This window comes from Melozone crissalis, unplaced genomic scaffold, assembly GCF_028551555.1.
Source record: "Melozone crissalis strain CALT ecotype California unplaced genomic scaffold, PUWL_Pcris_2 ptg000057l_1, whole genome shotgun sequence".
Lineage (NCBI taxonomy): Eukaryota > Metazoa > Chordata > Aves > Passeriformes > Passerellidae > Melozone > Melozone crissalis.
In genome coordinates, this window is record NW_026535835.1 from 962,005 (window position 1) to 986,307 (window position 24,303).

Consider the following 24,303-nt stretch of genomic DNA (forward strand, 5'->3'; position numbering starts at 1 on the left):
GCTCTGGGCACTAGGCTTTGTGCCAATCTCAGTCCTCAGGGTGAATCTATCCAGCAGCACCCAGGGTGGCTGGTACTCAGTGGCCAAGATGAGCCTGCCTGGGGTGTGCAGGGTCTGGTGAGTGCAGGCTTTCACCAAAGCCAGCCCCTTCACATGCTGGTGGCAATGTCCGTCTAAACCTCCCAGCCATGGGCTCCCTGCTCTCCCAGCAGCGTCTCAGGGAAGGGGGCTCTGGTCCTGCTCTCTACCTCACTTCCCTCCTGTCAGGGTGCTATTTTAAGCTGGATGCTGTCAGCACTGGGGTGGGATGACAGATGGGATCCACAGGGCCCCGTGGGCTGAGGAGCCGGGGGCTGCAGCTCCCCGAGTGAGGAGTGATGTGTTCCTTCCTCCCTCAGACACACCCATGGCCCCCTGATCCCTCAGCCCCCCCCGATCCTCCTCTCTCTGCTCACCACCCACCCTCTGATCAAGGTCCCCCTCCCCAGGGCTGCCTCTGCCCTGCTGGCCTGTGTCCCACTGGTGTTCGTGTTTGAAACCCCAAATCCAGCATGGGAACACAGTGTGTTAAACTGAGCATTGTTCCGTGGAGTGCACCAGAGATCCAGGCAGGAGGAACTCAAATACTCTTTGCTGATCCAGCAGATCCTGTCCAGAGCTGATCAGAGCGTCCCAAACACCATCAGTGGTGTGGGAAATGCCATTAAGGACGTGGGAAATACCTTCACTGAGGGGAGCTCCATTTCCTTCAGCTCCAGGGGGGCACCAGGGGAGATGTTTCCTTGCAGGGGCAGGTCCTGCCCTGGGCTGGGGTCTGCCATGGTCATCTCTGGACAGGCATCTCCAGAGATGAGAAGGTTTTGGAGTCAAAGTATTACTAAGGGAATATTTGCCAAGCTTCATGTCCCAGATAAATGAGAGCTTAATGAAATAATTCTAAAATTCTTGCAGTGAAACATATTTTTTCCACCCTTGTGTCTGGAAATAACTGGTCCATTTTATCTGTGGCTCTCAGAAAGCTTTCCCTAAAACAGCCAATATGTTAAACTTCAGCCCCTAAAGGTAATATATTGATTGATTGTAATGGGGCCAGAAATGGAATTTAATGAGCTTCCAATTGTCATAATGAATGGAAATTAAATACCTTAGAGAAGGCTTAAGACAAGTTACCTGAATGTAATCCCTGTCTTTCTCACAACTCCTCCTTCATGGCTTTTCTTGTTACTATTTTGCAAAATAAGATGTTCAGACACAGAAAGCTTGTAGGAGTTTTGACAATGTGGAAAAGGAAATAAAGAAGCTGCTGTCACTATTTTAATTTCAGCTATTGTCACCCCAAAGGATTGTAACAGAGGCAAACACAGAAGATTCTTACAAAAATATTTATTTATTGGCATCTGAATTTAATTTTATGTAAAAAATATAGTTACTTAAATACAGAAATTATAATCTGAGTCTACAGGCAAAAAAAAACCAACCAAAAACATATTAAATAAATTTTTTTTTTATCTCAGAGTTATTGCACCTGATCCCTCCCCTATAAAAAAATTAAATAGCACAACATTAAGTTGTGTTTTGGAATGTTTTCAGTTTCTCAGCTAGCTCTAAGTGACATTGAAGCCCTTCCAGTGGACCCCAGCTGGTGACGCCTGTCCCTCCCGGCAGTGGGGACGTGGAGCAGCTGGCTCTGCGCAGGGGCTCAGTCCAGCTCCAGCTCGTTCACGTACTGCTGGACCCAGTCCTCCCTGGGGTTGGCACAGACCTCCCGGCCCTTCCTGGTGATGAACCTGTGGGGCGCAAGGAGGTCAGGTTTTGGTGGGAGAGCACTGAATGGAGGATCACAGGATCATAGAGTTATGGAATGGTTTGCTTTGGAAGGCACCCTAAAGCTTATTCAGTTCCACCCCCTGCCATGGGCACGGACATCTTCCACTAGGTTGTTTCAAGCCCATCCAACCCGGCCTTGGATACTTCCAGGGCCAGGACAAGAGCCCTGCCCAAGTCCTGCCTCTCCCAAAGATGAGCAGCTCCATGCCTTGCCCATCCTATCCGGCAGCCGCCAGTTTTATCTGCAAAGGGGTAGAGCAGGAGCAGCATATGGCTTTTGTGCTCCAAGCATCACCTTGTTCTTCTTGTCTATCCCAGCTTTCCTTCCCTGTCTTTGGAAAAGGGCCTTTCCCTGCCTGGCTCCTCAGCCCCAAACCACCCTGCCCCGGAGGAGGGACTCACACGACAGCAGGCTGGGAGCACTGGCTGTTGGTTTCGTAGTAATCCTTCACAAAGGTGCGGGGCAGCTGCCGCGAGACGTAGGAGAAGCAGCAGGAGGTTGGTGGGTCGGAGCCAACTGTGAAGGGCAAAGACAGTCATGAGCAGCGGCAAGGGATGGGGGACAAGGCAGGGAGCTGGGATTACCCATCCCTGGGTCTAGGGGGCAGGGATTATGTGGAGGAGGAAGAGAAAAGATGGGGTCTTTTTTCTTCTTCCTTCAGTTATTTCCCTGTTGGGTTCACCCGGAGCTGGCATTGACACAGCCCATGCCACCAGGCAACACCTCCCAGCCCAAACCTGGCCAGCCCTAGCCTTCCTCAGGGTGCCCACATTTGATCCCTGTAGCAGGGGTGGGGGGCATGGCTGTGCTTTTACCCTAAAAAGGGTAGCAAACCTTTAGCTTTTATGCTAATGGTCTTTGAGCTCTTCTTGTCCCATAACCCTGGAGCACCTGCCAGAAGATGCTGGGACAGAGGGAGGGACCCTGAGTGGAATTGCTATCAGAAGGGGCTGTCCCAGCAGGACATCTCTCCTGTCCCCACTTAGGGAAGGTGAGAAGACCCTGGACTTACGTGGAGCAGCAGAGGTCTGGCAGCAGAAGGCAACGATGAGGATGGTGAGGGCAACCACAAACACCTTCATGTTGCTGGAGAAGTGGTGGCCGGAGCTGGAGCAGGCAAGGGTAGCTTGGAAGCCTCTTTGCTGTCTGATGCTGAGACCATCAGCAGCCCCTCAATTTATGGAGCGAGAGGCGTGTGCAGAGCTTGCGTAGGCATGGTGGAATTTCCACCAGAGTCCACTTGTGCTGCAGTCCCGTGATGGAACAGGGCAGCCCCAGCTCCGGAAGAGTGAAGCTCCCTGCTCGATTCAGTGCCTCCCCAGTGACACAGGATATGAAACAGTCACTGTGGCTATTTCTGCTTCTCTCATGCCTGTCCCTTAGTAAGAAGTTCCTCTGTGGAGGTTCCTGCATTTGTTAAGTCTCCTGTTACCCAACCTTCCTGGCAGCTTGGAGGAGAGAGTGTATCCATGAAAGAACTGTGCTGGAGGGCCCAGAAGCATTAGTGGGATGAGGCTGGTTAGGGAGAAAGAGACTGAAGTCTCCTTTACCAAGGATTCTCCCATATTTGCAAAGCCCCTGGTGTCCCAGGAGCAGGAGGTGGGAGCTGTCACCAGTGTCCTGCAGGTGCTGCCATGGCTGGAGGTGCCTCAGGGCATGTCCTGCAGCTGTGACAGCACTGCAGGCACTGGCATAGGGGGTGGTGGGCATGAAAGAGGAATCTGAGAAGCTGAAACTCTCAAGTTTCCTCCTTAATTTAAAGGAAAGGAGTGCTGAGATGGGCTACTTGTTATCTCCTGGAACTGCCTGATGTACCCCAGGTCCTATAAGGAGACATTAAATTGCAATTTAATCAAACCGTTGCTTTTTTAAAATAAAGATTATACAGTTACATTTCAAGAGTTACTGGTAGTCTGGGGATGCAGAGAGCTGGAAGAAGTGTGGATATTTGTAACCCTGAAGATGAGGCAGAAAGAGTTCCAGGAGCAGGGTGAGGAAGGAAACGGTGATTGTGAAAAAGAAGAGCAGATTAACTGTGTGGTGAGAGCATGGACAGAAACCAGGATGGTGGGAAGAAAAGGTTATCCTGTCTGAGCTGATGAGGGAAAATGACCACAGACTGGAGAAGCAGTACAGTGTGTCAGAGAGAGGAGCAGCTCTGTGAAGGCTGGGCAAGGGCTGAGACAGGGATGGGTCACTGGGAAGAAGCCAGCAGCCTCCACACAGAGAGCCATGGAGCTCTGACAGACTCCTGAGGAGGAGAGGGAAGGCTGGGCAGGGAGGCCATGAGTGCTCTGGGAAGAGCTGAGGGCTGTCCAGCTGTAGTGAGATGTTCTCAGAAGGATTTCCTGTTCTCTAGAGGAAAGCAGACATTCCTGGGGAAGGTCTCCATTTTGTGATTTGGGGTGGTGCTGTTTTGATAGACACTTCCTAAATAACAGTGGAAGGTTTATAATGTAAATGGAGCAATCCAACCTCACCCTGGCACCTCTGCACTCCCCCCAGCAGCGCTGGGTACTGACTCATCCTCTTTCTATTAAAGGTTTCCAGTTACTGCCCCAGGAACTTTCTGTAAATAACCTGGTGTTTTCTCAATATCCTTCAGCTCTCCACCAGCCGTGCTGAGTTAGCTCCGTGCTCCAGGTGGACAGGGAGGGCTCCAGAGGACCAGGCACAGGAGATGCGCCAGACTTGTCCCCAGCCTCAGGGAGGCTCCTGCTCGGAGCTGTGTCTCTCAGTCAGGCTGGGGAGGGCAGATCTACCCCATGAAGCAGATATGGCTCTTGCCAAGCTGAACATCCCCTTCCATAGCTGATCTGGCCCATTTCCACATTTCCCTTTGCAGAGAGGCACCTTGCAGGCTCACTCATCAGTCTATATCCCATTGCCTCACTCTGTTTGTCATCTTGCTTGTCTCCAAACATCCTGGGAGGAAGAGGAGAGTCTGCCTCCACATGCAGGGTGCCCAGCCAGGCAGGAGGTGGGACCCTGGTGTTCCGAGGGACCCAGCTGGGCCAGGAGGGAGGGAGCATCAGCTCCCCTGGATCCTGTCTGGCTGCTCAGGGAACAGAACTCGTACATGGATGTAGGAGCGTGGTTTGCCTCTGAGCTGTCCCCTCTGACTGTGCCCTCAAGCATCTGTGGGCTGCTCCTGGAGATCCGGAGCCTCCAGCCAAGCGCTCCCTGAGGTGCACAGTGCCAAAATGTGGAGAATGTTCTAATAAAATATGAGTTTCATGAAAACAGAAGAATTAGTTTGGGATCTGATTTGAATATTCTAATGTTTTCAATGAGAGAGTTTTCCTTTCAGGCAGCTGGACACCTCTGTGCCTTAATCCCTTTGTCAGCAAGCACATACCAATTATTTTAGACTCTCAGGGGCTATTTTGAAATTAATAAAAGCAAAAAAATTCCTAAGTCAGTTTAGGATCAGCTTAGTTTAGGTAATGTGTCTTATAGGGGACTGGGAAGGGCTGAAACTTTTCTACTGCTGAGAGCCAAAAATAACCCCAAAGCCAAATTGCTTGGTTTCTAGGAATCTAATTCTTCCTTAGAAATCTGATAAAAGATCCTGCTCTGCCAGCTCATGGCCAGCTGGATGGAGGTGGGAGGTTACAGTCATGCCAGTGATGCCTGGGATGCAACATCCTCCTAAAAAATGTTTTCTTACCCATTTCCCACATTCCAATGATGATGAAAAGAGAAAGTCATCTCTTCCAGCTCTTACCCCTTTTAGGAAGGGAGGTTGAGTGTGTCTCAGATGAGGAACCATCTTCCCTGGAAGTTGCCTTGAGACATGAAGATGGCCATGGAAGAGTGGGGAAAAATGGGCTGGAGCATCTCTGGGGGGATTAATTTAATTACACAGCAAAGTGGTGGTGTAATGAGGAATTTTCCCATGAAGTGGTTTCAGAATTCCTGACCCAGCAGGCAGTGCTTGGAGTCAGTGGGATCTGCCATCTGGAGGAGTCTGGTTGATGTTGCCCTGTTTTACAGAGGGATATGATTGAGGTTTTCTACAAGTCCCCCAAAAAATCCCAGGAGAAAGTGCTAAGTAAAGCAAATGCCCAAAATAAGTTCTGTCAGAAATAGGGAAATTCTCTGTCTTGAATGAAAGGAGAACCTGGAAAAAAACTGGTGAGACTGGGTGATGTAAGTTGCTATTTATAGCAGGGTTTAATGCTGAGGAATTGGGATTCACTCAGAAAAGGAAGTCATTAAAGATGTCCTGAGTTCAGAAATTGCCCCTAAGCCAAGGTCCACCAGCCCCTGCAGCAGCTCCATCCTGCCCTGCTCCAGCTCCAGCACTGATGGCATTCCACCAGCATCCAGAAATTTCACCCCCGCCATCCTTGACACTGCTGGAGAAATGTTGGAATTTTTCAGATGATGTCACATCCTGGAACTGACTGCAGTAAGGGGCTGTGCCTGTGGGAGTGCCTGGGGAGCATCTGTCTCCAGTGTGGGGGCTCCAGGGGAGCCGCCTCGGCTGCTCACCTCTGGCTGGTGCACAGAAAACACTTGGTTTCCCCTAAGTCATGTCAGGACAGGAAGCTGGTCATAGCTGAAAAGAAATGTGTATCTTGTAAAGGTCCCATTCTTACTCCAACAAAGGCATTTTACAAAATAAAATATTCTAGGGAATATATTACAGCGACCTGAGGAGGTCTCCAGGGTGAGAGAAGGATGAGAATCTTGTTTCATGATCAGAAGGCTGGATTTATTGATATATGATATAAAATACATTATAACTATACTAAAAAGAATAAAGAGAGAAGTTGCAGAGCTGCTAAGCTAAGAATAGCATAGAAAAGAATCTAAAGCAAAGGTCTGTGTCCAGGGAATCTTTCCCCGAGCTTGCTCCTGTGATTGGCCCTTAATTGTACACATGGAACATGAACCAATCACAGGTGCATCCTATTGCATTCCACAGCAGCTGATAACAATTGTTTACATTCTTCTTCTGGGGCCTCAGCTTCCCAGAAGATGCACAAATCCCAAAGAAAGGATTTCTGTGAAAAAATGTCTGTGACAGGAATACTCTGCTTTCTAATGGCTGATGCCTCTGATTTTTCCTGGCCTTTCTTTTGAAGCAGAGCAAACCAAAGAAGATGAACTGTACAGTATTTCAAAGAAAATTAAGGTGAAATAAAAAAAAGGTCTTTGCTCCACAACCCTCTCCATTCTTGGCATGAAAAGAAAAGAAATAAACAGGGAAAACCGGAGGTTTTGCAATTTTTGAGCCTTAGGGAGGTGACTGTGGGGCTGTGTCCCTGGTTCACCCTGACTGCTGGCTCCAGGGGCTGGGACATACCCAACACACCCCCTTCAGCATCCCTCAAACCCCAAATGTCTGGGATGAGCAGAAAAAGTGTCTCTGCTGGGGCTGCATCCTCTGCCCACCTTGCTCAGATCATTGTTGAGTCCCCCAGAAAAAAGCAGAGAGGGCCTGGCTGAAAATTCAGAGCTCTGCTGGGATGGAAGCTAGAAAATGGTAGAGTTAGAATGGATATGAGGAAGGAATTCTTCTTTGTGAGGGTGGGCAGGCCCTGGCACAGGGTGCCCAGAGCAGCTGTGGCTGCCCCTGGATCCCTGGCAGTGCCCAAGGCCAGGCTGGACGTTGGGAGCACCTGGGACAGTGGGAGGGGTGCCTGGGGTGGAACAAGGTGCTCTTTAAGGTCCCTTCCAACTCAAACCACTCTTTGATTCTATGAATGCCAAACCCACTTTTGATGAACCCAGTGGGCCTTGCCTGCTTGTTATATGCAAGGAAAAATAAAAATAAACAAGACACAAATAGTTTTCATTTTCATTGTTGCTCCTGCTGTGCAGCATTCTAGGCATTTTTGGGTGGGATGGGTGAAGGTGGCCCCAGGGATGTCTGGCTGATCCCCACAGGTTATAACCACAACCTCCCCTAAGAGCAGGGATAACCTTCAAACTTGTGTCAGGGCTGTTGCTGCAGCTGGAGGACATCCCTGATCATAGAATCATGGAATCATTTAGGCTGTAAAAGCCCTCTGAGGTCATTGAGTCCAACCATCCTCCAAGCATTACCAGAGCCACCAGTAATGCAGGTCCCCAGTGCCACATCCACACATCTGTTAAACCCCCCCAGGGCTGGGGACTGATGGCCCCTGGCCTCCCTTGCCCGGTGCTGGCCGCCCTCTGCAGGGTCCTGGCAGGGCTGTGTCACTGTGGGGAGCTGTGAGCCCCAGTCCCACAGCGAGGTGTGAGCTCTGCAGCTGCCAGTGAGCAGCCGTGCTCAGGCCCTGCTCTTTACTGGCATCACGATTCACTCAGAGCTGTCAAACCACTTCCCACGTGTGGGCTGTTTGATGGTAGGGGCGCTCAGCAGTGTTTCTCTGAAGTGCAGGTCCTATCCTCCCTAATATGGAGGGTTTTTCCACCCCAGCTGGGTTGGTGCCCTTCAAAGGGGATATTGTCCAGCTGGCCCAGCTGGCATGGGATGTGCCTGGCACCCGCATCCCTGGGAGAGAGGGGAGGGTTTGGGGAGTTTTGGCACTGCTTACTGATTGTGCTGCAGCTCCACAGCCTCTCCTGCATCCCTTCATGGCCCTGCAGCCTCCCCCTGTGGGCCCCTGCATCCTTCCACAACCCCCACGGCCTCTCCTGCATCCCCCCAGCACCTCCACAGCCACAGCATCCCCATCCCTCCATTGCCCCAGGGTTCCTGCATCCCATGGGCACCACGCAGGGATGTGCAGCCACTCCTTGGGGCTTGGTGGGTCAGTCTGTGAGTGGGAGTAGAGGGACCTGGGCTCAGTCAGGGATCACCTGAGGGACAGTCCTTTGACCCCCTTTGACACCTCACCTCTGCCCCAGCTGAAGCCACCAGCATCTCCCAAATGGATCATCCCCCTCCCCAGAGCTTGCATCCACTTGTGGACCTACAGAAAGAGAGAAAAGGCTACAGGAAGTAACAGGAGTGGAATAATAATCCTTCCTGTGCTCCAAGGTCCTTCAGTGCCAGGGCTGGGATAGTGCAGCCCCCACGGGTGAGCTGTGCCCCAGGGGAGAGCCCTCACTATCACCCATGGGAAAAGTACCCCCATTCCCCTGCCCTGGCTTCTTGGCTTTGTGACCTGTGTCTCTAGGCAAGGGCAGGATTTCAGGGCAGCTTGAAGGAGTTTGAAAGCTTCTGGGCTAATTCTTGTCACTGTTTATACCCCAGGGTGAAGACTCAGCAGCCCCATGACAGCCTTTCCTACACGTTTCTCCTTTGAATAATTTTAGCTTTCTATTTCTACCCTGCTTGCACCAAAACAAACCTCATACCCCAGTCGAGTGAGGCAAAAGTGGTAAACAATGGCTTTTTTCCAGGAATAATAAAGGAAACTTGGGAGGGGTCAGCTAATGACACTTAAACTGCAGGAACTGCAATAGCTGAGAGCTCTGGGATTTGCCAGAGAAGCGAAAACCAGTGGACAGAGCAGAAAACCGAAACCAGAAACCAGAAGCTGGGCCCAGAGGTCAGCAAGGGCGGCTGGTTTGGGCCGGCCGTGCCGAGCTCCAGGGTGGCAGCCGGTGACCCACAGCAGAGCCCTGGGGCGGGGGCACGGCGAGGGCAGGAGCTGCCCCTGTCCCGGAGCCTTCCCGGCATTCCGGGCAGCGACATTCCAGCTGACAGAGCGGCTCTGAGGCACCCGCTGGTGACATAACCTCCTCCTCCTCCTCCTCCTCACATTCCGTTGTGCTTTCTTTCCTCTCAGAGCTTCCAGGTGAGAGACAGAGCTGCAGGTCCCATGGCAGCCACCACACCTCCCCATCCCTCTGTGCCCCATGCACATCATCAGCCTCATGGCTGGTGCCTTGCAGGCAGCAGCTGGTGAGCAGAAGGTGCGAAGTTGCCATGAGCAAAGCTGTCACCTGCTGGTGACGGGGTGGTGCCAGCCACAGGGCGCCTTTCTGCAGCCACAGCCTTTGTCACTGCTCCGTTCGGCGCTGGCGTTTGTCACACCCGAATGTGACTTGCAGGAACAGAGGAACATAAAACTCCCACTGTTGGTTTCTGAATGAATTATTTCCGTGGCAATAAGCCATAATTTGGGGTTTTTTCAGCAGCAATTCAGCCGCAGGCTGGAGCCACTTCTTGTTCTGTGCCGAGCTGATCAGACTTGCCAAGGGAGCAAAGAGCTGATCGTGCCAGACTTGCTTCTGGCAAAATCCACCACCTTCCCTGATATCCTTGTCAGGACTTAAAGAGACTTTGCTCCCTCTAAAAGCACATCCTTGGCCTCTCTGGTAAGGTCCCTGCCAGGATGAGGATGTGCCACAACCAGCAGCACCAGGGATGTCATGCAGGACCAGAGGGAAAGGAGGGATGCAAAACCAACCCTCCCCATGGAATAAGCATGGGAAGGAGCAGACCAGTCTAAGGAACCTCCAAGCTTCTCCTTTCAGTCCCTGCCAGGGAGACAAGCCAGCTGGTGAAGGACAGTGCCTCCATTGCTCTCATGTGCAGCTCCAGGGTAGCCAAGCAGGGGGTTTAGAGTTCTGGGAGAGAAAATCCAGGCTCAGGAACACAACCAGAGAGGCCTGAGTAGCCTCTCTGCAGTGGGGGGTGACAGAATGTGGCAGGAGATCAGAAGCCCAGGTTAGCCCTCTTCCTGCTCCCCAGGCAGCTGCCCTGAGCTGTTGGCCTGCTGAGACTTGGTCTCTCCCACGTCAGGCTGGTTGTCCCCCACTTTCATCTCACCTCTTTAGCCAGGAAATCCGTCTTCTACCCAATGCATCTCTTGGACGGAGTGGCTGAGGCTGGCAAAATGTCTCAGGAGTGACAAACCCCTTCTGCTAGGGAACTCCCTGCTCTCAGGTGAAATCCTGCCCTTTGGGATGCCTGTGACTGCTAAGGGCAAAGTGATAACGGGTGGATTAGTGAAGCAGCAGTGAGAGAGGCTGAGAATGGGCTCGACACTGTCCTTGGAGGGTTGTGATCTATTGCACAAAGCTGGAGCCAGTCAGCAGCAGGGAAACCCAGGGATCGACACTGGCTAGTCCTTAATATGTTTGTCCTGGCCGATGGGACAAAGGTCACCCTCAGCGAGCTGGCAGGTGAATACACACAGCTGGGAGGGTGGCTTGTCACGTGAGAGGGACATGCTGCCATCATAGAATCATGGAATGTTTTGGGATGAAAGAGACCTTAAAACCCACACAGGTCTGTCCCCCCTGCCATGGGCAGGGACACTTTCCACTGTCCCAGGCTGCTCCAAGTCCTGTCCAACCTGGCCTTGGGCACTTCCAGGGAGGGGGCAGCCACTGCTTCTCCCTGGAAGCAAGCTGCTCCAGGGTCTCACTACCCTCACAGAGAAGAATTTCTTGCTAATATTTAATCTCCCTTTTTTTTTTTTTGTTTTTTTTTCAGTTTAAAGCTGTTCCCTCTTGTCTTATCACTTTTGGCCTGTGTGAAATCCATGGAGACCTCATCAGGATGGAGAACCTCATGAAGCTCAAAAAGAAGTGCCAAGTCCTGACCCTGTGAAGGAACATCCCCAGGCATCAGTACATGGCAGTGCTGACCAGCAGGACCTGGGGCTCCTGGTGGGCACCAGGCTGGACATGAGCAGCAATATTCCCTTGCCACCAAAATTCCATCAGGCTCCTGGGCTGCATGAGGAGGAACATTGACAGCAGGTTGAAGGAGGGGACCCTTCCCCTGTACTAAGCATTGGCGAGTCTGTTCCTCAAGAGCTGAGTCCAGTTCTGGACTCCCCAGGATTAGAGATGTATGGACATACTGAGACAGTCCAGCAAAGGGCCATGGAGATGAAAAAGAGACAGTAGCATTTTTCCAGGGAGGAGATGCTGGTACAGTTCAGGATGGAGAGGGCTCAGAGGATTCTTACCAATGTGTGTGGAGCAAAGTAGATGCAGCCCAACTCTCAGTGGTGGCCACTAACAGGACAAGAGACAACAAGAAATTCTAATTAAACACCAGATAAAGCTTTATTGCACTCTGAAGCAGGCTGTCCAGAGAGGCTGTGGAGTCTCATGGCCCACGGGACACGGTCCTGGGCAGCATCTCCAGGGACTGGGCCGGATGAATTCCAGCCCTGCGGCTGTGGGGAGGCAGGCTGAGTGCTGTGGGTGGCACAGAGCCCTCAGTGCAGCCACCCCTGAGCTCTGGGACAGCAGCTCAGCAGTCTCTGGCAAACATCCAGCTCACAACGGCACGAGAGCACTTCTGTGCTGCCTGCTGGGGTTTTTTCCAGAGCTGCGTAATCCTAGGCAAACATTGTCTTTCCCTACATAGCCTCATAGGGAAAACCTCCTCTGGAGTCCAGTGGGACCATTATCCTTTTTGTGGCCAGGTCACTTGGCACATTTTAGTTTCCTTTTCATTTGAATAAAGCAAAAATGAATGCTGAGTCACTTGGCATTGTGAGGGACCATATTCCATTCGACCTCGCTTTTTTCTGTTCCCTCTAATTCCCTTCAACTGTTTCACTTTCGTGTCATCCTTTATCATCATCCTGGAATTTCCATTTCGGCTGCTCCCAGCTGCCTCCAGGACTCCCTTTTAAAAGAGGGCTGAATCCAGCTGTTGCACACTGAGCCGCATCGTTCAGAGCTTCTGCTCCTGCCCTGACAGCCCTCACCCGACGGAAAGATGAAGGTCTCTGCAGCTGGATTGGCTCTTCTCCTCATTTCAGCCTCCTTCTCCCAAACTTTCTCTGGACCAGGTGAGTCCTGCTTTTTCATTGGTGAAGGGAGAACAGATATGAACCTTCCATATTATTTCTCCATTAAGCTCCCATGACAGATAAGTGGGAATTTTTCAGCATTTTTGCCATTCTTCACTCTGCCCAGAGATCAACTGCATGTAGGAACCCTGGAATCAGAAAATCCTCCATCCGTCCATCTATCCATCCATCCATCCATCCATCCATCCATCCATCCATCCATCCATCCATCCAACCTGGGCTCAAAGTACTTATTCCTGGTTAGAATTGAGAGATTTCAGCCTCTGCCCTGGGGCTGGAGGAGTTGTGGAAGTGAAGCTCTGAGCAATGGCAGAGTGAGAATCTCACAGCACCTTGATACTGCTTGGGGCATTGGACCAGATGATCCCCAATGTCCATTTCAACCTTAATTATTCTGTAATTTCTCACTACCTTCCCTGCCAGCACAGGTCCCAGAGCTCACATTGTCTTCCTTTGCCCCTTCTAGCTGGACTGGAGATCCCAACCTGCTGTTTCACATACAGCCAGCACAAGCTGCCACGGAGGCTCATCCAGCACCATTACAGCACCAGCAGCAACTGCCCCCAGCCAGGCATCGTGTGAGTGCCAGCTTGGGACGGGGACAGCACTGGGGGTGAGGGTGACCAGCTCTGCACTGCAGGGGCTGTAGGAGCAGAGCAGGGAGAGGGGAACACCGAGGAGAAGGGGCTCTCACAGGGATTGCTGGGGATGCTCGTGGGGGGGTTCCCAGGGATGCTCCTGGGAAGGGATGTGGGAAGGGATGGAGTGGGGAGCATCGCTGCCAGCTGCTGCCCTCAGCATCAGCACAGGGGAAATCTTCTTGCAATGCTCAGAGCTGGGATCCAGGCTCTCCTGGGAAGCAGGTGTGAGCAGAGCTCTAACATGTCCCATCCCTGTTCCACAGGTTTGTCACAAAGGAAGGCCGCCAGGTCTGTGCCAATCCTGAAAACAACTGGGTCCGAAGCTACCTGAGAATTTTGGGGCAGAACTGAGCGAAGCAGTGTGGCAAGAGTAGCTACTGCCATGGACAAGTCATGTTATCCTGAGCTCCGGCCATGGAGCAGGACCTTGGGACAAGAGGAGCCACAGGAGCATCTGCAGGTGTCCCCAAGGGACTGCTGGAAGGGCACCTTGTGTTGGGGGCTGCTGCTCATCCTTGCTTGCACAGACCAGGCTTCAGCCTCATCCCTCTGCCCAACCCCAGGCCCGTGGAACTGCACCTTGGCTGTTGGATTATTTGAAGTTATTTAAGAAATCATCATGTGGGGCCATCAGTCCTTTTTTTTTTTATGTGAATAATTATATTATTTATAGGGGGGTGACAGGGAAGGTATTTCTAGGAGGGTGATCCAATGTTGGATGATGGGAAACCCTGGTTTATACATGTCAACCCGTGATTCCGGAGAATAAAGAATTTGGAGAAAACCTTTGCTTTTTCCCTTTTACGTGCCTCTGTGTGGTGTTCACCAGCACACACAGAACAAACCTCTGAGCCATCCGAGCCTCTACAGGACACGTGAAGATGGGAAATGGTTTGAGGCAAACCCATAAAGTTTCCATACTGCAGACTCAGGAACAGCCTCCAAAACCTCATTCCCCCCCAGCACACACCCCCAGTCCCCACATCCTCTACAGAATTAGAAGTGTTTATACCCACATGGGGGACTTTTGCATTCATGAATCTGCTCTCTACACTTCCAGGCACGTCGCACACATTTGCTGCTCCCAGCCCCACACACCCCACATCAAACTGATACTTGGGTGTGCAGCATTGAGACCAGCAGTGCTGGAGAGGGACAGGGACCCCACCTTTCATTCTGACCACCCCAATGAAGGTTGTTCCTCACTTTCCCACCTGTAGAACAGGGGGAAAGGTCCAGCTCTTGCTGTAGGGGTAAAACAACCAGCAGATTGTTCAGTTGTTCTGCAGTTGTTCTCCGGATGCAGCTTTCCATGGGAACATGAATGGGAAGGAGCAGGAAAGGCACGGTGCTGGGCACACCTTGTCCATGGAGATCATGCTCAGAGTTCCTTGACATCTGCACTCCGTGAAGAAATCCCAAAAGGATTTGGGTATAAAGGAACTTAAAGCTCATCTCATTCCACCCCTCCTGTGGGCAGGGACTCCTTCTACTGGACCCTCATGGTCCAAGCCCTGTCCAACCTGGCCTTGGACACTTCCAGGGCTGGGGCAGCCACAGCTGCTCTGGGTGCCCGGGCCTCACCACCCTCACAGGGGAGAATTTCTTCCCAATGCCCATTCTAAACAGACCTCCTTCAGTGTAATACCACTCCTCTTTGACCTACAGCAGCAGGCTCTGCTAAAAGTTTTGTTCCCATTCTTCTTACAGACCCTCTTCCACTGCCCCCACAGCATAGTCCAGAGCTGGCCTAGCCTTGCCCACATCTTATTCTTCCTAAAGCAAAAAAACAAGCTTTCTCTTAGTGTTTATTTTTTTCCCCTGCAGTTATAGGTCAGATTTGGCAACTCTGAGGCTGGGAAAGCACCTCTGTATTGTCTTGTGATTTCTCTCTAGTCTTGTGTTTTCTGGGCAGGAAAGCTGGCTGTAGTCAAGAGGGTGATGAACACCCAAGGAGCAGCATCCCAGGCAAGGGCAGCCCAGCCCAGGAGCATTCTGTGCCCCAGGATTTGGTGCTGGGGCCATACATGGAGAGGTGCAAATCTGCAGGGGGTGTATCCTGAGTGTGGCTGCCTCACTGTGCTGTGAAACCGTGGGGCAGAGTGGTTGGTGGATGGACAGGAGCAGGTGAAGATCCCAGGAATGGGGTGCTGGATGTCTCCCCTACCCCTGAGGACATCCCAACCCCAAGTTTGGCACTGCAGAGCAATACAGGAGCCCCAAATTGTCCCTGCTCTGAGACTGAGCTGAGGGAGGATGGAGGATGGATGTTTTCGAGAAAGGGAAGCTGAGGGGAGTACTGGGGTTTATCCCATGCCCAGGATGCGGGGACAGGCTGGAGAGGCTGGATCATCCAGTGCTGCAGCTGCCTCCCCTCAGGACAGTCCCTGGCTGTGTGCCCAGGCACTTGTGGGAATTTCCCTCTCAAGCCTTTCTGGTTTCAGTTTCCTGTTGCTGGACTTAGGGAATGTTTCCTTCCCTGCCTGCAGCGGCAGAAGGCATCTGGAGATCAGAAGACCTTCATGGTCCCATGGGCAAAACACTGGATAGCCTGGTTTTCTCTGGCCTTTTTGAGAGCATGAACCCTGTGGCTGTTCCCTCTCTCCCAGCTTCACTTGAAGAAGCCCTGGGAGGAGAAAGGTGCCAGGGACACCCTCAGTCCCAGTGCCCACCTTTTCTCCCGGCTGGTCACTGCTCCCAAACCCATAATGAACATCCTGGCATGGCATCTCCCTGCTACTCCTGGAGAACTGATAGCTGGATCTTGGTCTCACATCTCAGCCTCTGCAATTTCTGTCTTTTCAACTTGCACTGGCCACTTCGTCCAAGAATCCTTTCTCCTAAACCCACCCATTTATACATCCCATTCTTGGTGCTGCCCTGTGGAAAGTGGGGGCTGGATGGATCAGGCTGAGTACAAACATGGTCTGTGTATCTGCCCAAGTCCTGGTGGGAAGTCGAAGGTCTCTCTGCTTGAGCCTTGTTCCTCTCCTTGTTTCTGCTTTTCTTTCCCAATCCTGCTCTGCTCCAGTTGAGTCCACCCACCCAGACCCACAGAATCACTAAGGCTGGAAAAGACCTCCAGGATGGTGGCTCCAGCCATTCCCCAGCACTGCCAAGACCACCCACGTCCCTAAGTGCCACATCCACACATCTGTTCAATTCCTCCAGGGATGGAGACTCTGCCCCTGCCCTGGGCAGAGGTGATGGTGAGCAAGGAGAAGTCAGGAGACGACCTGAGCATCTGCAGAGCACTGTGGCACCAGCGGGGCTTGGGGCTGCTTTACAGACAGTTTACTCACACTGGTTTTCCGTCCCTCATAACCAGTTCTGAGGGACACAGCCCGAATTGTTCCCATCCTCTGCAGAGCTCCAGCAGGGAGGTGGGACCAGCAGTCTCATTTTCTGCCCACAAAGTTACCCGACAGTTTTAAGTGTCAACCGCAGGCTGATAAAATGCTTTTGTTGGTTTTACTTTGTGCTTTTTAAAACAAAATCTTGTTTCCTGCCCCAGGAAGCTGCAGAACAACAGTGAATTGGTGCTTGTCTTGCAATAAACATTAACAGAGCATCCCAAGAGTTTACCCTGGCTCAGGCTACATTCCAAGGGAGCCTGTGCCAGGGATGTAGTCCTGGCCATCCCCCTTTCCTCTCACCACAGGGACACCCCTGAATCCCCACCCTGAGATTTCCAGGCATTTCTTTGCCAAATCTGCAGTGGCACAGCCCCACTAGCTCCCAGCCTTAGCTATTATGTGATGGGGGAAAGGGCTGGGAAGAAGTTCTGGCTCCACGTAAGTGCAGGGACTGGGAAGGGCTGGGAGGTGCTGGGGCTGGTGCTGCTGTGGTGCTGGGATCAGGGAGGCCAAGCAGAAGGGAAGGCTTTTAGGACTAAGAAGGCTGGGGCACTTCCAGCTGAGAAGTTGGGTTTTTCCCCTACATCCCCAAAAATAGTTTTAGTGGGGTCCCCGTTATCCAAACAGCAGGGGAACAACCAGTGATGACACAGAGAGAAAACAGCTTTATTCATTGGCACCAGCACAAAACAGCAATTTGAGAATAAGGCTGAACACTGTGGTTCCACAACAAGCATCCTGTAAGTAACCAGGGTACCACTTCCTTCTCTAGGGACAGATCTTACTCACAGCATCTATTGCACCGTTACAAAATTCAGTAGGAAAATTAATCCTGGGCTCATAAAACAGCACTCAGAGCTAATTCCAACCCACCGATATCTCTGGGATGAAATGCCCCTCCCATTCTAGCAGTGGAGGCACAAGGTGGGGCTCAGTTTAGCCACATCACACAGCAGGGCACCCCAAGATGGGTCTGCAAGGCCAAGAGGTCTTCAGCATCATGTCTGCCCAAAGTGTAGCTGAATTATTGTGGACAAATGACACCTTTGCAAGGCAAAACAAACTTCCAGGGTCCTAAGGTGGCTCAGCAGGTCCTGGTGCTTGGCAGTAGCATTTCTAGGTCTGTGCCAAACTCTCCTGGGTGGTCTGGCAGGACTTCTCAGCTTCCAGTGCTCACTGCAGCTCCAGGCTGTTCACGTATTCCTTCACCCACCTGGCATCAGGGTTAGCACAGATCTCCCGCTTCTTCCTGGTCACAAACCTGGCAAGTCATGAGTTCAGGGGGAAAAGGGGCATCAGGGACTGGGGTCCTGTTATTGGGTCATCTCTCACAAACTCTCAAGCATCCTTGAGCTGCAGAGTGTGCTAAAACCCAGGGGGAGATCAGGGTCCCTTGGGAGACCCTGCCATGCTCAGATATCTGTCCCCTTGTCCTGTGCACAGGGTGAGCCCGGGTGCAGTGTGGAATGTTGTGTGCATTGAGTTCATCAAGCTCTGGAAGGCCCTGCTGTCTCCTTCCCATGCCTTACTCCCAGCATCAGGACAGTCCAAGCAGAGCAAGGGACATTTATTTCTCAGCTGAGGAGGGTGCACATGGGACCTGGGTGGCTGCTCCCTTCCCCAGGTGTGGTGCCTCACAGCATCCTGGCCCTGTTGGATGTGGAGCCAGGAGCCCGGAGGCTGGCAGAGCCTCCCCTCAGGGCCCGGGCTGGTACTTACACGACTGCTGGCTGGGAGCACTTGCTGCTGGTGTAGAAATACTCCTGCACATGACTCTGAGGCAGCTTTCGTGAGATGTAGCTGAAGCAGCACAAACCCATGTCAGACCCCACTGGAAGAGATCAGGAAATCCAGCCTGAGACCATTACTCAATAAATTGTACTTTCCTGGCTGAGAGCACAGCCAACCACCTCCTTAATCAGCTGAATTGTCCCTTCTCCTCCTGTTTTCCCTAAAAATCAGCAAGAAATTGCTGTGAACAGAGAAACTTGATAAAAAAAATATTGCTCGGATTGTTTGTTAAATGTTTTGCAATAACATCCAGGGTAAAAAATCGCTATTGTTACCCTCCACTCCTAAGGGCCAGCAAGAAAATGAGGGGAGAGGAAACCTGAAAACTTTTATACCAGTAAAATTCATCCCTAAAATAAAAGGATATTATAAAGGAAGACCAGTTGAAATAAATCAGGAGAAGTTTTTCAAACAGGTTTCCAACATTTGCAGCTGACTTTTGTGAGTTCTGCTCCAAATTACAGGCAGTCAGAGCAAAAGTCCACCCCAGGAGAGCAGAGGGATGCTGTACTCACATGGAGCAGGAAGGGCCTGAGAAAAGAGGTGAGCAACCAGGATGATGGAGAGGCAGAGTGTGGAGATGTTCATCCTGGACAGGGATAAGCAGAGGCAGGATCAGAGCAGGTTCCTCCTGTGCCTTTTGTGAGGTGCTGGCTTAGTCCTTGCTCTTTATAGGGACAGTGGCCAGTCAGTCAGAATTGAAAGCAAACGTGGAATTTCCAAAACATAATAGAGCTGATGTCATGGCACCTTTGCCTCAGAAATACTGAAAAAAAAAAAAAAAAAAAAGAAACAGCTGACTGAGGAAGTAGCAGAATAGCCTTTGTGTGAAGGGAGGTAAGTGTGAGCAAATCAGCCTCCAGTGACCAAGACAGGATATGAAACCACCCTTGAGCAGCAGGTTCACATGCATCATCCAAAACAACTCGGCTTATCAAAGTCACCTCAGCATCCCCACAAAAGCACCAGGAGGACCCAGCTCAGTCTCATCTTCAAGGAACCAGGTCTGGGGGTTAGAGGTGCTCAGAACCTCAAATGGAAGGTGCAGGGTCCACCAAGGGGTCCCTTCTCCAGTGCTGGGTCTGGGAAGTGTCCAGGGTGGATACAGGGGTCAGTGAGGGCAGCGTGGACAGCAGGAACACTCAGTCTGGAGACTGGCTGTAGGTCCAGGTTGGCAGCCTTGGCACCATCGAGCACAGAATTCTCAGTGCTGTGCTTCCAGTGTGGGGCTGTGCCCTCCAAACCCCTCCCAACAATCCCAGCAGGGGCTGGGCTGGACTGGGAGTCCTGCCTGGATGGGCTAACTCTGCAAAGAGCATCTTCTCCAAGCGCCAGTGGGTTTGTTCAAGGTGGGATGCAGAGGGCAGAGCAGGAGCTTTCCCAGCCCAGGGAGCTGAGAGGGACCAAGAGACCCCAGCCCTTGGTGCCCACCTGCAGTCATGGAGGTTACGGCAGGGACTGCACAGAGGCCCCTGGCACTGCCCTGGCCCTGACATGACGGGTTCCCCAGGATGTTCCAGGGAGCATTTCCCTTTTTCCATCTCTCTACTTTGTGACTGGCCCCCATTTTGCCAGCTCACAGCCTGTGGTTCCTCTGGATGTTTCCCAGCCCAGCTGCTGCTCACAAGGTGCCACGAGCTCGTGTTTCCCAGATTTCCTCACTGACCCTCATGCCCAGGGCTGCAGAGAAGGGCTGCTCTGCTGCCATTCTCCTTCTCCCCCCCTGGCCTCATGGGTCTGTGGGGGCACTCAGAACCTTCCCAGTGTCCCCTCCACCACAATGCCCCATGGTGGGGACCAGGGCTGCAGGAGGGTCTCCAGGGCTGTGCCAGGGACCCTGCTGGGGTGGGCAGGAGCCCATGTTTTTTCCCAGTCATCCTCCCAGGAGGCATCCAGGTGCTGTCCTGAGGACCCTGAGGACTCTTCATGAGCAGGAGCTGGAGCTGAACCAAGTGCCTGACATCATGGGGTTGTCACAGACACTTAGTGCTGGCATTTTGGGGCAGCACAGCAATGTGCTGCAGGTATTCAGGCTTTGCAAAGGACACAACCTCAGCTGGAATTTGCCAAGGGACTCTTCCTGTCAGAGATGGGGAGACGGATTATTTATGGCTACTGCCATATTGTATTCCAGAATTGGTCTGGCTAATTGATGTGAGCATTTCTTATGCCCCAGATCCATGTAGGGTGTAAAGTAAGGCAGTGGGACTCACCCTCATCTTCTCAGCACAACAACAACTGCATTTTGTGCTGAGCCTCATCCCCACTGCCCCAAGGCTGATCCTGGGGCTGGGATTTCTCTTTCCAAGGAGCAGTGCCTGTAGAAATATCTATTTTCATGTCCCCCACCTGCCTTGCCACATGGCCCTGCAAAGGGCTCCAAAAAGCAGCTGCCGTGCTGTGTCACCTCCCTGTCACCTGTGGCAGGTGGCAGAGATGGAGACTGTCCTGCCTTGGGGTGTGCAAATGAACTGTTTGGTGTTCCCAGATCTGCTGCCAGGTGAAGGAACTGTTACTGCCTGTGACATGATGTGTGACAGGGCCAGATCAAGATCTCAGAAACCACAGAAAGATTCTGATCTCCCAACCGCAAGGCAGCCAGAGCTCACGCTCTGTCATGGCTGGTAAAGGCAACCGCAACCATGACATCTGACTATTGCTCTCACAGCGAGGTGTGACTTCTCAGCCCTGCACAGCCTCCCCCTTCCCTGCCCCAGACATGCCCAAGGACTGGCACAGTCCTATAGGATCGTCACATAACCCAGCCTCGCCCCTCGCTCGGGGGCTTTGCCCTGTGCAGGGTTTCTGAAGGTGCATTCTGCAGCCCTGGCCCTCAGAGCAGAGATGTCAGAGGTTTGGAAAGATGCCAAGTCATTTGTTGTAGCCCCATCCTTTCTCCAGGCCACATTCCCCAAAGCTGCCTTCCTTTGCCTTCTCCTCCATGAAGGGCAGCTCCCCAAGGAAAGGTGTTGGCAAAGGTGGCAGCTGGGATCCACCCGGCTCTGCCGAGGAACCTGGGGGGAGATGGTGGCACCACAGGGACCGGGGCTGGGGGATGCCCAGAGCCCCCCTGGGACCCTCTGACCAGGCCATGGAAGGGCTGTGGAGGGGCACCACGGTGGGGTCAGGCCTCAGATATAGACGGGAGCTGCACTGGCCATTTTTTGGAGCTGCATGGCACAAGGCAAAGCACGGGGAGGTTTCTGCAATCTGTGTGCCTCGATACCTGAAAACCAGGGAGGTTTTCTCTCTGTCCATTCACCTCCCCTCCCAACCACACGCGAGCATCCAAGGACCGCTGGGCCCTCTGCTGTCCTCCACGGGAAGCGTTCCTGGAGCCCTCCCACTCCCCTCCGCCTCAGCCCCGGGTCACCCCTCAGCCGAGGAGCCCTGGAGAGGCCCCCATGCTCCCCTCGCGGGGTCTCCTCCCTGCACACAGCCCAGCAACTCCATCCCCTGTGTCAGTACTCCTTCCCCTTGAATCAGAGCCCCGCTGTGCTGGCAGCTGCAGGCACAGGTGACACTTGTACTTTCTCCTGGAGCCCTGGGCTCTCCCTTGTGCTTTTTGTCCTGGGCGGGGGTCTGCAGCTCTGCAATGCCCTGTCTTTGCTGGTAGTAAATCCTTGGGGAGTGGGGGGACCATTTCCTGCCCCTCTCCATCTCCCTGTTCATCAGGAAGCCACTTTTTGTGCCCCTTCCGTGGGACAAAGGAAGACAGAAGTCTCTACTCCCCCTAATGACTCTGTAAAAGAGAATCAATTACTGGTTACCTGCTCTTCACAGCTCCAGATTAGGTTCCAAAAGCTGGCCCCAACCAGCTGTTTTCTCAAGACAAACAGGATGACGAGGTTACTGTAAAACTGGCAGGAATGGGGCTCCAGACACACTCCCTGCCCAGCACCAGGGCTCAGATCATTTTCCCTTGCCCGGGAAAGGCCGTGCTGACACTCAGCCTGTCCCTGCACTGCTGTTCTCCCAGGTGACTCTGGGGAAGCTCGGGCTGTGCACTGGGGGTCAGTATTGTTGTGTCCATGACACTGTGCCCAGGGTGGTGTGTGTCACATGAGCCTGGCAGTGCACAGGGGGCAATGATCCAGTAGCAGCAGGAAAACCTCCCTGGTGAACCTCCAGAGGATGCTACACTTTTTTCTGAACCATGTGCTGTCACTGCCTTCCCCAAACCTGCCTTCAGGGGTGGTCAGTCATGGCACTACCATCTCCTGCTTCCCTGGCCTACAGAGGTGGGGTCCCCCTGCACAGAGGGGCTTCCCAAAGCCACAGGCATCCCTGCCAATTCTCCCAGAAAGGCTGTGACATCCATCCTCTCTGGTGCTCTCCTTTAACTGCGGGGAGCAAGTGTCCCTGTCCCTTCACGGCTTGGTTGATGCCAGCAGCAGGTCATCCTAGTGCTGGCCACTCATCTCTGGTGGTCACCAAGGAGTGACCCTGGTGGTCCCATGGTCAGGGTTTGGCACTCTCGCTGCTGCGGCCTGGGTTCAATTCCCAGCCAGGGAAGGGGTTCCTGCAGCCACCACAGGTCCCAGTCTTTTCCTGGGTGGCTGTGCTGTCCTGGAACAGCTCCTGGAGCTCAGTTCAGGGTTCAAAAGCTCCCAGTGTGTGGGGCTGGGTCAGGGTGGCACGGATTTTGGGGGGTGGCAGCAGCCTCCCGTCCTCGCAGCGCCATCAGGCAGCAGCTGCCAGTGGGGCAATGCCCCTGTGGTGGGGTGTAGGGAGCAGGGTGTGACAGGGATGTGGGGGCTCACAGCCAATGCCCCCATGCTGACCCGGGGAGGGGTTTTACACTGTCTGATGCAATACTGGGCACTGGGGTGGTTTATGTCCCCTTCTAACGCCATGGCCACGGCTCGGCCCCATTCCTCCCAAATCTCCCAAATGCTTTGTTGTGCCAGTCAGGAATCGTTGGAAGGGAGGGAATTGGCATGATAAACAACATTACCCTGCCCCTCCAGGATCTGCTTCTTATCAGCCTTTGCCCTTATCTCTTTAAAACATTTGACGCATTAGTCTCTGGCTGTCAGTGCCACAATAAATCCCCGGGCTGTAACAAAGTTCAGTCTGTCACTGCAGAGGGATGGCTGTAGGGAGCAGGGTGATGGGCTTTTGGGAGCAGGGGGACACGGCTGCAGGGAGCTGGGCAAAGGGTGGCAGAAGGCAGGGGACACATTTATAGAAAGCAAGGTGACACCTCTGTAGGGAGCAGGGTGACAGCAGGTGGAAAGCAGGGTGACACATCCACAGGAAACAGTATCACACAGCTGTTGGGAGCAGGGTGACAAGGCTGTATGGGGAGGGGACATGCTGTTGCAGGATTTCTTCCTGTGATAAGAAGAGCTGCAGGGCTGCTCCTCTGAACACCCTCCTGACCACCTCCTAAAGGTAAAGAGTCCCTGGAGATCGGGGCCAGAGGCAGGATGGGAGCACAGGGTCCCCTCGAGGGAGTGTGACTGCCCTGTGTCTGTCTGTCCCTCCTGGGGCCAGGGGCACAGGGACTGACAGTAAAACTCCTTCTGTGAGCAGGACTTGAACCCATGTGGGGAAACCCCAGAGGATTTCAAGCCCATTTTAAGCCTTCACCACTCAGCCATCACAGCAGCTTGCCCAGGCTGTATCTGCAGAGCCTCTGGCTGAAACCCTGCCCAGGGGCACAGCAGGACCTGCTCCCATCCTGGACATGGATGCTGCCATCCCTGCTTCACATCCAGCCCAGGGACTGCTGATCATGCTGCCACCTGCCCTGCACAGAGCACCCCAGCACTGCTGGGAATGGGAGCTGGGCACTGGCCACGGCCTCAGGGGAGATGGCACGGGGGATGGACATGGTGGGAGGTCTGTGTCCTGTCTTATCTCCTTGTATCCAACAGGAAACTTGTCCCAGGACAACTGCTCCAAATCTCCTTTTGTAGCCTGGAAATATCCCAGCCTTCTCCACCCCCTCTTCC

General features: G+C 52.9%; 3 protein-coding genes across 3 annotated transcripts; 1 reads left to right on the plus strand and 2 right to left on the minus strand.

Annotated features, from left to right (window-relative positions):
• Positions 1-1,699: 1,699 nt before the first annotated feature.
• Positions 1,700-2,910, minus strand: LOC128944108 (C-C motif chemokine 4 homolog). Its single transcript, XM_054287219.1, has 3 exons — positions 2,841-2,910; positions 2,230-2,344; positions 1,700-1,787 (listed from the first exon to the last, which is right to left on the minus strand). Exons 1-3 carry the CDS (start codon positions 2,908-2,910, stop codon positions 1,700-1,702), a joined length of 273 nt encoding a protein of 90 aa, XP_054143194.1.
• Positions 2,911-12,461: 9,551 nt separating this feature from the next.
• On the plus strand, positions 12,462-13,547 carry LOC128944110 (C-C motif chemokine 4 homolog). Its single transcript, XM_054287222.1, has 3 exons — positions 12,462-12,534; positions 13,022-13,133; positions 13,460-13,547. Exons 1-3 carry the CDS (start codon positions 12,462-12,464, stop codon positions 13,545-13,547), a joined length of 273 nt encoding a protein of 90 aa, XP_054143197.1.
• A 4,178-nt stretch (positions 13,548-17,725) lies between these two features.
• LOC128944109 (C-C motif chemokine 5-like) lies at positions 17,726-18,931 on the minus strand. The gene is made up of 3 exons (XM_054287220.1): positions 18,859-18,931; positions 18,272-18,383; positions 17,726-17,813 (listed from the first exon to the last, which is right to left on the minus strand). Exons 1-3 carry the CDS (start codon positions 18,929-18,931, stop codon positions 17,726-17,728), a joined length of 273 nt encoding a protein of 90 aa, XP_054143195.1.
• Positions 18,932-24,303: the final 5,372 nt, after the last annotated feature.